At 34.5% G+C, this 15,225-nt stretch overlaps 3 protein-coding genes across 4 annotated transcripts in view; 2 read left to right on the top strand and 1 right to left on the bottom strand.

The window, feature by feature from the left end:
• Positions 1-15,225, bottom strand: part of LOC141906266 (fibrillin-3-like) — a 769,611-nt gene that overhangs the window by 418,799 nt on the left and 335,587 nt on the right. The gene's annotated exons all lie outside the window — the stretch shown is intronic.
• Positions 6,043-8,879, top strand: LOC141905245 (uncharacterized). Its single transcript, XM_074794059.1, has 4 exons — positions 6,043-6,282; positions 7,240-7,374; positions 7,666-7,851; positions 8,591-8,879. Exons 1-4 carry the CDS (start codon positions 6,043-6,045, stop codon positions 8,789-8,791), a joined length of 762 nt encoding a protein of 253 aa, XP_074650160.1. The 3' UTR covers positions 8,792-8,879.
• LOC141904928 (uncharacterized) lies at positions 9,911-14,989 on the top strand. 2 transcript variants are annotated; one of them, XM_074793558.1, is made up of 5 exons: positions 9,911-10,153; positions 10,374-10,478; positions 11,590-11,805; positions 12,584-12,718; positions 13,263-14,989. In XM_074793558.1, the coding sequence occupies exons 1-5, from the start codon at positions 10,127-10,129 to the stop codon at positions 13,335-13,337; spliced, it is 558 nt and encodes a 185-aa protein (XP_074649659.1). In that variant the 5' UTR covers positions 9,911-10,126; the 3' UTR covers positions 13,338-14,989. The 2 variants fall into 2 exon arrangements, with proteins under 2 accessions (XP_074649659.1, XP_074649660.1); XM_074793559.1 differs by lacking the exon at positions 10,374-10,478.

Below are 15,225 nucleotides of genomic sequence, written 5' to 3'. Positions count from 1 at the left end.
GAAACCTTGGGCAACTTTTTCATAGCCCCAGAAGGTACCATGCCCCAAAATGTCCATTAAGAAATTAAAAATCCACAATTTTATAGTAACATATCAATGTTTGGTATCCATTTCAAGGTCTTTGAAGGTCACAGAATGTGAAAATAACAATTACAACAGAATATATAATTTTCTGTGACGAAAAATGCCTTTATAAATGCCCGCCACTTAAAAATTAGAAAAATCTGTAATCATCGACAAACCCATCCATGTTGGGTATCTGATTGAAGGTGTTGAACCATAGACTATAAATATAACAACTATAACTGCAATTATTCAATATGCTATTGATAAAACAGTTATCAACATTGTATGGGACGTCTGAGATCAATTCAAGGTAGTTAGAATTGACTTGATTTCTGTAACCTGTGAGGACCTCAAGTGATATTCTGCACAAAGCCATTTAAAAACTGTCATATTTTTTTCCCATTCATCAAGTCCCATATCTGGTTCCAATTCATCTTCGGCTCAATTGTCCTCTTGCTGCTCATGGGTTTCATTGTCATCTTCTTCCTCTTGATCAGCTTTATGTGGATTATGACACTTTTCCCAAGATGAACATTTGCAGTAGATTCTGCACGAAAGTCCCTCACGATGACAGCTGCAGCTATGCGCACTACGTGCCTTCGCTTCTGATGCACAGTTACCTGCAATGACCTCGAGGAGTGCCTTGGGTCCCGCGGGTCCTTTTGAGATGGCAGGAATGGGAATACCGTCCTTGGTCACCCAACCAAACTAACAGATTTTCAGCTCCGGTGGGCATTGTTGGCTAGCAGCTTTGCGCAGGATAACAGCATGGTGCTTGAAAAACTATGTAGTGTATCAATCTGGAATTTTTGGTACAACATCCGATGCGAAATACCATTCTTTAAAGGTTTATTTGGTGTAAATGGATCACAAATATTTATAAATCGCTCATTACGCAAGATTAAAAAATGATATCATTCAGAGTATTTAAATCTAGTTATCATGTAATAATGATATTTTTAAGACAAACTAATTTCTATCGACCTATTTCATTGAGGCATATCACTCAATCTGGAAAAAAGAAAATCTTCCGATCCTGTCCTGTGACTTCATTACTGCAACTTGACGAAAGCCTAGGTTCTCATTCCTTCGAACAAAAGAAGAGTATTGTACAGGGTCGATTGGCAGCCGGCCGGGTCAACTTTTAATCTGAGCAGAGTGGAAAAATGGTACCGGTACCATTTTTCGCCTAAGCTTACGGAACAATTCATCAGTCCATCGTACTATCAATTATCTGTATTTCTTGGCGAATATGGGGCTTATTGCCAAAGGTTCTTGACGAAAGGCTATTCCAATCATGCATTAGTAATTTATTTTATCTTGTTGTGTGAAACGCCCCAACGATTAATGTCCGAGAAAAGAAGACACGCACTATACCATTATTTCGTAATTTTAGTGAAATATTTTGACAAACTGATACTTATTCATTTTGAGTCAAAGATTACAAAAAGCAGACCTTACACTGCAAACATTTTAAAGTAGTAGAGTCCACGTCATCTTTAAACGCGTCTAAAGTTAGCCCCTTACTTCTCTGTCTTTTAGCTGAAACTATTTCTTCTTTGAAAGTTTTTCAACGGCTTTCCTGGACTCTGCGAATTTCTTTTCTGTCAGCTCTGCCTTGTAACATCCAGCAGAATGTTGGATGTTTCTCACCAAATTTTTATCTACAGGGTCGTACATGACGTCGTTGCCTTTGTGAAAATGTGGAACAGCGGGTTTGTTTAGTGCGTATTTCACTGTCTAGATAGCATTGATGCATGGTTTCTATATTCAATCTCAATGTCTGAGTATTCGGAGAATCACCAAGAATGCTGAAACTCCTTTCTACAACTGGGTAACTAAAGCTCGATGAAATCGCCAAAATCATTCGACAGAGATGTTGATATTTTCGGGTTGAAATTACCTTCGTTTACCATTGATCAATTCTGACATAATTGCCATCAGTATCGGTTGCAGGTGGCAATGTTTTGTTGGCACAGTACTGATGAACCTGCATCAAATTCTTGTGGCGCAATTACTTACATTTGTCACTAATTTTGGCAGCCGTTTCATTTCTGCCAACGTGACCTTTGAACCATGACATCTAGGGTCAATCATGGATATTGCTCGTAGCAATTCATTGTTGATGGGCATTTTTAGACTAAATTTTTTGCTGTTTCTTTGTATGCTCGTTGAGGGGTGTCACTAAACCTAAGACCTAAGACCCGTTAGGTCTTATGTTAAGGGGGTCTTAGGTTTAGTCACACCTTTAGTGACCCCCAAATATCTCGTCTCTGATAAATAAACAAACTTTAAATAGGCCATCGATGGATCATTTTAACTAATATCTATATATTAGAACCATTTTGAATAGTCTAAAGTACACAAATATGGATTTAGAGTCGGGTCTTAGGTTTATGGGCCTTAAGTTTAGTGACACCTATATATAATATACTAAACCTAAGACCCATAAACCTAAGACCCTCAAATATCTCGTCTCTGATAAATAAATAAAATTCAAATAGGCCATCGATGGATCATTTTAACTAATATCTATATATTAGAACCATTTTGAATAGTCTAAAGTACACAGATAACGATTTAGAGTCGGGTCTTAGGTTTATGGGCCTTAGGTTTAGTGACACCTATATATAATATACTAAACCTAAGACCCAAAAAACTACAGCAGCGGCAAATAACCATCGCAATATTGCAATTTACGACAAACAACGTGTAAATTCAATCACTGTTGTTTAACACATGGAAAAGATAATAAAAGGTATTTTTTCCCGGCACGCATTACAAAGCGAATCTCTGCCGAGTGCGTAAGAGGGTGCTACCGCCTTATGAGTGCGCAGCAGGCGGGTAGGGCGTCCTAAAATGAAAACTTATATTAGAATATAGCCGAATCGAATTTTACAATGTCAGTCAACTGATTGATGATACAACATGGTTGTTCTCGGCGTACTTAACAATGATATTTTCCTCCAATAAACAACTCTGGTAAAATTGAATAAAAGGATCTATCTTTATTGGTGATATCGTATCATGGTGATAGCCTACCATTTACCGTTTGATGTTTCGTGTCATCATGAAATGGTTTTAACTTTAGTAAATGCGTTCCCGCACGATCACATACGGGTTTCAGTCACGAGTAGGCTGCCGTTCCACTGCTCTAGAAATACGTATTCTGACGCTGAGAATTAATCCCAAATAATCCCATGGATACTGATAGATATCCAAACAGATTGCATCTGCCCACGTTTAGAACTTTAAAATATTGAGATTCATCAGATTATAGTATAAACTTCAATTATTAACTTTATCAGGTTCAGTTAGTTGGAGTGTTATAATGTTTATTTTCAATTAAGAATAATTTTCAGAGATTTAATTCTGTATTTTGGATGGTACTATTTTTCCTGAGTAAATCCAGGAAATGGGGTGTAATTTAGATTGGAATTTCCTGTTGTTCAATTTTAGTGAAGTAGAAGAAGGGATCTCATGATCGAGAGGAGGGCAGTAACCAATTGTCCTCTTTTTATAAGTTAATTCTCTATCAAAAACCAACTGCGTTTTTTTAATTTTTATGAAAGCTATAACTCTTGTAGTGGATCAGGGAGAAATTACTGACTTGATCCCAAACCCACCGTGGCGATTTTGGTTTTCTGGTAATATTTTGTAGCAAGTGGGTATTTTACACGTATATGTACAGTAAATCAAAGACTGGGTAAATGTATAGTTCTGTGGAATACGGTACAAAGACATACATGACACGTGGAAACATTAATGGGAGGTGATTTGTGGTGAAAAACATACAGAACTTGGCAATATTGATCAAAACAAATGCTGAGTCAATAGGAACTGAAATTGTGTTTCAATCATTTGTACATACATTCCTCAAAACTAGATCTGAATGTTAAATAAATCTATTTCAAATATGATGTAGCATCAAGCAATTGAAGAGTTACTAGTGTTTTCCTAACAACCACTAGGGAATATTGACTCAGCATGAAATCATTCATGACAATAATTAGAATTGTCTATCAGAGAAACTGCCATTATATCCTCGATAACTGAATAACTTATTGAATCATTAGTAACAGCATTGTCAGTTCAAATAATTTACCCACAATTTTTCTATAAAAATATTGTGTAGGCTATGTTTAATTAGAAAAAAAAATGGTTTTGAAATTCATTAGAAAAGCCCTATTTAATAATTCTAGAATTTTTTGAAAAATACTGTCTTTAACCTTTCTTAATTCGTCATCCGTCACTCCATCAATTTGTACATATATTTTTGTATTTTGTATAGGGAAAAATGACGAGTTCTTTCAGTCATATTATATCTGAAAATTTCATATTTGTTTTTACTTTCTGTAATTAAGTGCCATTGCAGACTTATTCGATATGCTATGTAATTTTGAATTTTGTATGACAATCAAATGAATCTATGTACCAATTATCAATACAAATAAATCAATCGAATGTAACAACTGTGAATCCTAAATACTGGCATGACTTTGAAACTTTAAATTACATTTCCATTAGTTGTAAAAGTTATAATTTTATTCTGATCAGAAATGATTATTTGCTTTGAAATAAAAGTATTTTTCACTAAAATATTAATAATTTATCTTTTTAAAGCGAATTTAGTTTTTGCCCTAGCTACTTGGCACCATGGTCTTCTCGGCCTTCCATTCATCTGTCATCCATCTATCCGAAAACGGAATCCTGTTTATAGCATGAAAAATGCGTAAGACATTTCTATGAATTAAATCTTTATAATTTATTTATACAAGATTCCACCTTGTACACAACTTCACTTCTAGTGAATCAAAATGATTAACTCAGAAAGACTTATTCCTTCAAATAAGTCATTGTTCATTTTTTTAGTATGTACAGACTACACTGTACTGTATACACAGTGGAATAGGCTACTGCGTCCCGCCTAAAACACCGGCCGACTCTGATTGACTGACGCTATGTATAAACTGTTCGGCGCGCAGGTAATAGGAGAAACCAAATAAAAACATGACAATGCAGGGTTCCAGTGATCGTAAAAAAATTGTCCGTTACATTTATTTAGGGAAGATTTACTAACGTGTATCCTACACCAAAAGGAACATATCAGTCGTGAAGCCCTTAAGGGTATATTTTGACGATTTTTGAAGTCATTCTAATGTCTTCACGTCGTTTTGGTCATAATTATATTACTACTTCAGTCGTGTAGGGTCTGTCACATGAACTTTGTTCATTGTTTGAAGCGTCACGCACGCTCATACGGAGCGCAATTTCATTGGCTATCGCATGGACTATACCATAATGGAATATAGGGAGGGAGTCATTATTTCCGTGATTACACTATACTTTGTAGGGAAGTTAGATATAGCCTGTACTTACAGTCAATCTCGCATTTTTATGGAAACAGATCGTTACGTTGAAATAAACTAAAATAAACACACTTTAAAATGACTTTATACAACTACTTATCATTTTATTTTCAAAATTCATCGAAGAATTTTTTCAGGATTTGGGGAAAATAGGACCACTTTTACTGATGAGTGATCGGCCCAGCTGACTAAAAATTCCTCTTGTATGAATGTAAATAATGTACATTGTATTATCAAAAATATATCGAATTATAGTGAAATATAATTATGATGAATTTTTATAATGACTTTTTGGCTAAAATCAACACTGACAGCATGTAGACACTACGAGAATAGTTAATTGACCAAGTCTGTAATTGACTAATGTCCCAACTTTAGCCACTAAAATAACTTGACACTTGCTCAAATTACACACTTGCCAAAAATATGAACTCGTTTCAATATTGAAATTGGCACAAATTAATAGTACACATCTTAAAAGCTAACGACAATTCTGTTTGTGGCAAGTTGTCTAGTTATCCTTGTGGCAGGTGAGGATCACTACCGGCCAGTGACCATACACCAAGTATAAATTGCGCATCCCTCAATCCGGTATTCACTTCTCATTATGGCTGACATGCAAGTACACGTGTTGGAAAATTCTACGAAGAGAACCACGAAACGTGGTGAAGAATTTCTTTATGCCCTCGGCATAACTGCCAGCAATAAACGTGCTGACATTTACTGTTATAAAATCGGAGAGGCTGTTTCTGCAAAATTGACAGCCGGTAACTATATCAAAATAAAGGGACACAAAGCGAAGGAAGAAGACGACATCTTCAATATCACTGTAGGAACTTCTGCTAAGGTTTGTTTTTATAACATAGGCCTACGATAACCGTAAAATGGTTAAAAGTAACATTTACGCTAATACCCGTAATTTGTCATAGGCGACTATTGTTAAAATACCGAAGAACTATCGAATATGTTACTGTTTTTGACAGCCCGACCAATTTGGCAATTTAAGTTTGCTTTTTATGTTTCAAGTGGCTCGCAACGCGTTGACACGTAGTTCTTAACGCACAGTGACTGCCGATACTCAAGAATCCAAACCCGGAAATAGTTACTCATTTTTATATTATAGAATTTTGTGCACAAAAATACCCCGTTAATTTGATATTTTGGGATTTGGATGAGGAGGCAGACATTTAGACTGTAATGAGTAGTAAAAAAAAGATTTTAACGATGGGTAGAGTAATCTCCAGTGTCTTTATTTGAATATCGACAATCTTACACGATATTGTGTCAGTCACTGTAAGTATTTCGACTTTGACATGAACGATAGGACAGGAGCGGTATTTTTGCATTGGACCCCCAAATGTAACCCAACCCACCCAGTGCACCCCATTTTTCCAAATTTAGATGTTTAATTTTCGAAGTCATGCACCTCTTTGTACATGCGTAAAATAAATCAGTCAATTACAGATGATATCCACTAAAATAGGCCCTAATAAGAATCAGTGACTGTATCCAGCAAAATAACCACTTCCTAATTTCATCAATATGCAAATTATCTAGGACACACAGGACTTAACAATAAAACATTCGGTATGTTAAAAACCCCCTCTACTAGAACAGTTACTAGGCCTACATTATAACAATGATCTTATTCCCGTCATGGAGGTATAATAAAAATGAATGGCCACTATTGCAATGCTCATAATTGATCCAATTTGCGAAAATCCTGGGTATCTAAATCAATTTATGCGTATTAAAATTTTTGATCATTTTTTCGTATATCTTAAGTTTAAAATTCTGCTTACAGATTTTTTATAGCTCAAAGTTCAAAGTTGAGCAGGATCGAATAGACAGTATTATGAATCCACCTATTTGTTCGGTCTTAGATGCTTTGTCAGCTCCTAAAAGACGACGTATTAGTGTTTCGGCAAAAGTCGAAAAGGTAGGTATCCCTCGTCTTATTCCCGCTTAATATGGCTATTTTAACCAATATTGCTTTTACTCTTCTACTTGTACATAAACTAATAGGTACTGTCATAACTGAACTTCTTACTATTGCTACTACTGATTGAACTACAGCCAAATCCTTACTCCATATGTAAACATGTACATTCAAATCCATTATCTTATATTTTATCCTAACAATTTAGCAATAATTCTTTTTTCACAAAGTCACTTGGTGCTAGGACCTGTTTTAATTGTATGGTGACATTTATTTTCAATTTTTATCAAGGTAATTCAGAGCCCTGGTAAGCGAACCGATGTTCATCTATCTGATGACAACAATAATAAATTAGTCGCAAAATTTTGGAATGGTATTGAAGTAAGTGCTGGGTCTAGAGTTACAGTCAAGCGCATGGAAGTAAATATCTATAATAACAAAACGGAAATACAGTCTACTCCTACCACTACATTAGAGGTAAAGTAAACATTCATCATATTTCTTCTATCCTATTTTATTAAATATTATACACGGGATCATTCTTTAATTACGAACACATAAAATTTGAATTGTTCAACCATCCCTCTCCCTCTGTAGGCCTACACAAATTTTTCGGTATACATTAAGCATTACAGTACACAATTACACTGACCCCTCCCCCTCCCCTAATGCGTACGTAATAAATAAATGATCCCTATTTTAAAATCAATCTATTTACATAGCTAGTGTGAATTACTTTACGTATATGTATCTACAATATAATTGTACATTGCATTTTTCAGTCAATTGAATCTACATTACAGATGTTACTCATCTGTAACCGTCAAGATATTGTACTTATAGTAGAATTTATGACAGATATCAATTAACTATCCAATTGTTAACAGTCATCCATGCTATTCTATACTACCTAGTACACATTTCATATCTACAGTATGTCAACATCTCTCGTTATACCACCTCTTACTGTCCACCATAACCCCAACAACCTTTACACTTCCGAATTTAATTAGAATTAATGTCATTGCTAGATTTCATTAATAGACATGTCTTGTACATATGTCTCTACCAGTGGCTTCATTGTTTTAGTGGAAAAACAAACATCCCATAAATAAAACCTAAGTTATAAAATAAATTCTATATACATTACTATCAGTATTTTCTAATCAGATATATATATTTTTAACATTTATCTTTTCAAATTTTATGTTTATAGGTTGAAAAATGCAAAGACAACCATGGCACATTAACTGATATCGACGATGAGGATCACACTGTTATCATTGATAAGAAACTTCTCAAATATCATACAAAGTTAGAAGCTGACATCTTAGCTCTACAGTTTGATTTACCACGAGACGTCATGTACACTTGTGAAGGAGACATGATCACAGAAATTGATTTGACTCAATTATAACTGCACCAAATACCTCACTTTTCTGGGGCCAGTTGCTCAAAAGTTGGTTAGAGTCAATAGACTTAGTATCTATGATACATATTCTTATTTTTGTCAAATTGTTTATATGGTAAAAGCCATGCACAATAAATGTTATACTATTATCATTAATATATTTCAATTTTGTTACATATTGTTTATTCTGCTTCATACCCATATCACGTCTTTTCAATTTAATCAATCCTAGGGATAATCAAATTGGTTAAAAATCCTTGCCAACAGTACACCCTACCCTTTTATACCCAGGTACATACCAGGCCCACACACAGCCTTTCTTTTAAGTGAGTGCGAATTTAGATGGAGTGGAACTTATTTGATGGTGGAACTGGAGATTGTGAGCACTGTCGGTGCAAAGCCCCCTGGGGTGTTCTGCAAAGAAAATTTAGAATATTTTAAGCATTCTAGTTCCCGATTTCTAACTATTACACAATATTGGTTAGACAATATTGCATATAACAGAGTCGTTGAAAATTTGCTTAGACAAAGCAAGTGGAACTAGGGATCACGTGGGGTAGTGCGTTCGCACCCAACACTAAACTGTAACTTTTCGGACATGATCAAAGTAACCCCTGGCAAGCAAAGACGATTGTCATTCAGAAACTTGGTCTACAAACGAAAGTTCAGTGAATAGAAGAGTCGAATTATGTCAGATTAAATTTCCTTTCAAGTAAATTCGGAGTCATCCTGACATAATCAAATTTCTATTGGTATAATTTTTTAATTCAACTAGGAAAATTTATTCGCATTTTACAAAATAACTTCGCCTTAAGTTTGAAATCCGCCAACCAGTCTATATCAACCAGCAAACGAGTAAACCACACCTTGAGTCACTTTTCAACCGTAATCTATCCTACTATACGGTACTTCTACATTTTTATTTGGATAGATACATTGATAATTATCATTTGATAAATGTTAAAATTTAATTTTATATACTTAATGTAACTGTACAAATGACTTGGATATTCAATCCTTCCTCGTGAATATAATTAAATTGACATTGACTTGTAAGAAATGTTTAAGTGGCAAGTGAGGATAAACGGGGTTCCCATTACCTCAACCAAACTCGTTCACTTTCACCCACCACGCCACACGTTCAGGTACACGTATTGGAATCGAGGAAAAACGAACACAAAATGTAGACATTCCTTTCTATCCACACTCGCCATGACTGCTACCATGCAGTATGTCCGAACTAGCGAACGGCAGAATAATATTAACGACGACGTAGTGTCGTAAAAACGACAACGTACAGTGTAGTGGTTCTTCTCTTTTTTCGCTCACGACACCAATGCAATGACTGACAGACGTTCATTCAGCCAGGTACCGTACACGTGTTTTTAAAATACCCTACAACTATAAATATTTACCGTTGTAAAGTTGGAGAGACTGTTTCTGCTAAATTTGAATAAATCACATATATTGTGATTTTTTTGTATATGCATTCAGCATACTACATCTACATAGTAACGAATTTCTTTATGCCCTCGGCATAACTGCCAGCATTAAACGTACTGACATTTACTCTTATAAAATCGGAGAGGCTGTTGCTGCTAAATTGTCAACCGGTAACTATATCAAAATAAAGGGACACAAAGCGAAGGAAGAAGACGACATCTTCAATATCACTGTGGGAACTTTTGCTAAGGTTTGTTTTCATGCTTTATAACGCAGTCTGAGTGTTTATTTCCACTATTTTACTCTAGATCATTACTGCTTGGCTGAATTACACTGCACATGCGCACAGAGGTGTGCGAACTTAGAAAATTCAAGGAGAGTGTCAAGAATAGGGTTAGAAAAAAATAGAGCTGATCGAGCGAGACTCGAACCCGGACCAGTGAATTTACCAAAATGAACCGAGATGGCATGAAATATAGCATAATTGTTTATTCCTTATCAATTTTAACACTTGATATCATGTTATATCAGTAATATTATAAATACCTTTCTAGAGTCATATTTTTCCCGATATTTGGTTTCAAAAATGTGGACTTCGAATACGTAATCTCGGTTAGCAATAAAATTTCATTAAATTTGATTGATCAATGATCTCATCTCGGTAAAGTTAAGTTATTTTTCAACAGAAATATCCAACAAAATATGACTCCAGCAGGCATTTCTTACTGATATAATAACATTTCAAGTGTTAAACCGATAAGGAATAAATAAATATGTTATATTTCATGTCATCTCGGTAAAATACGTCATCTCAGTAATAAGGATGACCGTCATAGCACTAGACCACCGAGCTCATTAAAATCCACCCGAATGTTTTAGCTATCTACAGTACGTCCCCTTACCCTAATCCGATCCCTAGGGGTAAAAAGAACCCTCTTCTCACCCTCTCCACACTAACCCTATCAAAACCTTAACCCAATAAAATCATTTTATTGTTACTTTTATTAGTTAATACTATGATATATAGTAATACAATGTACAGTAAAAAAGTGAAAGTAAATACTTTACCGTATACAGTTAAATATCCACTTCATTAGAATAACTATTTATGCCTGACATCTAGAATGGTGATCAAACTACAGATCCAAAATTTCTGTAAATACTTTCTAATATAATCCATTTTAAAACCTTTATCAGTTAAACTCCAGCCATATCCATACTCCATATCTACACATGTACATTCAAATCCATTATCTTATATTTTATCTTGACAATTTAGCAATAATTCTTTTTTCACAAAGTCACTTGGTCCTAGGGAAGTTTTAACTGTATTGTAATATTTATTTTCAATTTTTATTAAGGTAATTCAGAGCCTTGGTAAGAGAACCGATGTTCATCTATCTGATGACAACAACAATAAATTAGTCGCAAAATTTTGGAATGGTATTGAAGTAAGTGCTGGGTCTAGAGTTACAGTCAAGCGCATGGAAGTAAATATCTATAATAACAAAACGGAAATACAGTCTACTCCTACCACTACTTTAGAGCTTGGAGTGATAATTACTCCAAGATTAGAGGTAAAGTAAACATTCATCCTACTTTTTCAAATATTATATTAACTGTTTCGTGCCAAGAGATAAATAAATCTATTAATTGCCTTACTTGTACATAACTTTTAATCGTACATTGCATTATCCAGTCATTCGAAATCCATCATCATTGATATCTACATTTGTGAAGTTACTCATCTGTAACCATCAAAATATTGTCATAAAATGCCACATTTATTTGATATTTTGGGATTTGGATGAAGAGTCAGACATTCAGATTGTAATGAGAAGTATAACAGAGATTTTAACAATGGGTATAGTAATCTCCACTGTCATTTTGCATTGGACCCCCAAATGTGACCCAACCCACCCAGTGCACGCCATTTTTCGAAATTTAGATATTTAATTTTCAAAGTCATGCACCTCTTTGCACATACATAAAATAAATCAGGCAATCAGAGATGATATCCACCAAAATAAACCCTATCGTTTAAGAGTCAATGACTGCATCCAGCAAAATAACCACTTCCTAATTTCATCAATATGCAAATAATCTAGGACACACAGGACTTAACAATATAACACTCGGTATGTTAAAAACCCCCTCTACTAGAACAGTTACTAAGCCTACATTATAACCATGATCTTCTTCCCCTCATGGAGATATAATAAAAATGAATGGCTACTATTGCAATGCTCAAAGTTGATCAAATTTGTGAAAATTATGTGTGTCTTAATCAATTTACAGGTATTGAAATGTTTGATCATTGTTTCTAATATATTACATTTAAAATTCTGCTTACAGATTTTTTATAGCTCAAAGTTCAAAGTTGAGCACGTTCGAATAGACAGTATTAAGAATCCACCTATTTGTTCGGTCTTAGATGCTTTGTCAACTCCTAAAAGACGACGTATTAGTGTTACTGCAAATGTGGAAAAGGTACGTTCCTAAGTATCCCTTGTCTTATTCCCACTTAATTCTACAAGAGAAATGCAAATAGCTATTTTAGCCAATGAGTAATGAGTCAGGCCTTTCAAAATAAACCGTCACATCCAACTGTTAATAACAATCCTGCGACGACTATGAAGTATTTCTATAATATAAATGAGAGTAGCTCATGTTTCGACAAATGTGGAGAAGGTACGTTAACAGTCATTCATGCTATTCTATACTACCTAATACACATTTCATATCTACAGTACGTAAATTGCTCTCGTCATACCACTTCTTACCATCCACCATAACACCAACAACCTTTACACTTCCTACATTAATTTGAATTAATGTCAATGCTAGATTTAATTAATAGACATGTCTTATACATATGTCTCTACCACTGACTTCTCATTGTCGTAGTGGCAAAACAAACATCTCATAAATAAAACCGTAATTATAGAATAAATTCTAAGTAAATTACAATCATTATTTTGTAATCATATGTATATATGTTTGAAATTTATCTTTTCAAATTTTGTTTTAATAGGTTGAAAATTGCAAAGACATCTGTGACACATTAACCAATATCGACAATGAGGATCACACTGTTATTATTGATTAGAAACTTCTCAAATATCATACCAAGTTAGAAGCTGACATCTTAGCTCTACAGTTTGATTTACCACGAGACATCATGTACACTTGTGAAGGAGACAAGATCACAGAAATTGATTTGACTGATTAATAACTACACCACAATACTCATTTTTAGCCCACTTGGGACTTTGGTCCCAGCGGGCAATTGCATTCACTTTTCATCCGTCCGTCCGTTCGTCGGTCAGATATCATCTATAATTGTGGTGAGTTTTTAAGGACATTAGTTATTCCATATAGTCACCAGAGGGGCATTGAATTGTAAAATAGCTTGGTATTTCCTCATTAAGATTGCTTCCTAGGCATATTTTGTTACCATGATCAATTGCAAATTTGGATTTCATGACATGTACTACGATAGTAGTGAGTTTTAAGGTCATTGGGTTTTGCATATGGTAACCAGGGGCGTTGAATAGTAAAATAACTTAGTATATCCCTATTAAACTGTTGACGAGCCATATTTTGTTATCACAATCATATACAAAATCATAGCTGTTGACATGTTCTATGATTGTACTGAATTTCAAGGTCATTGATTTTGTATATGGTCACTAGGCACTGTTATGTTTTTATAATTGTTAGATTGTTGAGCATTTGAAACCACTTCCCAAGTGGTCATGGTGTCCCTGGACCCCTAGTCTGTTTAGTCCTTATTGCTCCTATTAAGATTGTTTGTCTGTATAGCGGTGGAAAGGTGGAAATGACTCCGCTCTGTGTCAATCCCATGATTTATTCTCTCACACCCACTATACTGACATACAACCCTTATAAACTAGTTATTTTCTGTTCAGTATGATTTCTTTAATGTTTTTAGGATTGCTTATCAGTATAGAAGTGAAGGAGAAATGGTCCGGCTCTAAGTCAAACCCACTGTTTATTCTCTTCCACCCACTATACTGACATACAACCCTAATAGGGGCCGTAAACAAATTATTTCCTGTGCGTTATGATTTCTTTACTGCTATTTGCTATAAAGCACTTGCGTCACATTTACTGATATCAACAATGAAGATCACACTGTTATTATCAATGTAAACATCTCAAATATCATACGAACTTGGAAACTGACATGCCTGCTCTGCAGTTTAATCTACCAACAGATGTGTTGTACACTTGTGAAAGAATCTTTTTGAACAGTAACTGCATCAAAGTTACCTTTTATATATTATAGGTACTTATAACCAAGGCCCTATTTAAGTCACTTATATTGACTTTAAATTAACGGACCATTCATTTATTACATACGCATTAACGAAAGGGGAAAAGGTAATACATTGTACAATTAAGTTCTGTAACACTTAAAGTATGTTAAAATGGCAATTTTTCGTACAGGAGGTAAGGGATTTAAAAAGTCAATTATCATGCGTATTTAATAAATGAATGATGGCAAGTAGTTACATTATCCTCCTTCAGGAATTCTTATATATATTTTTGATGACAACTAGTGATCATATTATGAACGTGACTAATCATTCTTTCTCCTGGAAATCTATAATCATCACTGATATGAATCTCAATTTTCTAGTCCTGATCATCAATGATTCCAATACATGTATTTGAATGTGCCATGGTGGGTGAAAGTCAATGTCTACTAATACATAACCGGAATAAATAACTATTCATAGTAAAAGTCATCTAAATATTCCTTTTTTTCATTTTCATTTTGGATTTTTTCTCAAATGATTATTGCAAATATTAGCATTTTGGAAAAGATAGATGATATTCCTCTACAATTGACTCATTCATTTAAAATCAATTTGCATAAATCACCTTGCATCGGTTTATTACTTCACAAGCCTTAGCTATAGTGTGCACTATAGCGACAGTGAAACGAATACTTCACAAACCTTAGGCGA

The sequence above is a fragment of the Tubulanus polymorphus genome, chromosome 5 (genome assembly GCF_964204645.1).
Source record: "Tubulanus polymorphus chromosome 5, tnTubPoly1.2, whole genome shotgun sequence".
Classification (NCBI taxonomy): Eukaryota; Metazoa; Nemertea; class Palaeonemertea; order Tubulaniformes; family Tubulanidae; genus Tubulanus; species Tubulanus polymorphus.
This window is presented reverse-complemented; position numbering and strand designations above follow the sequence as displayed.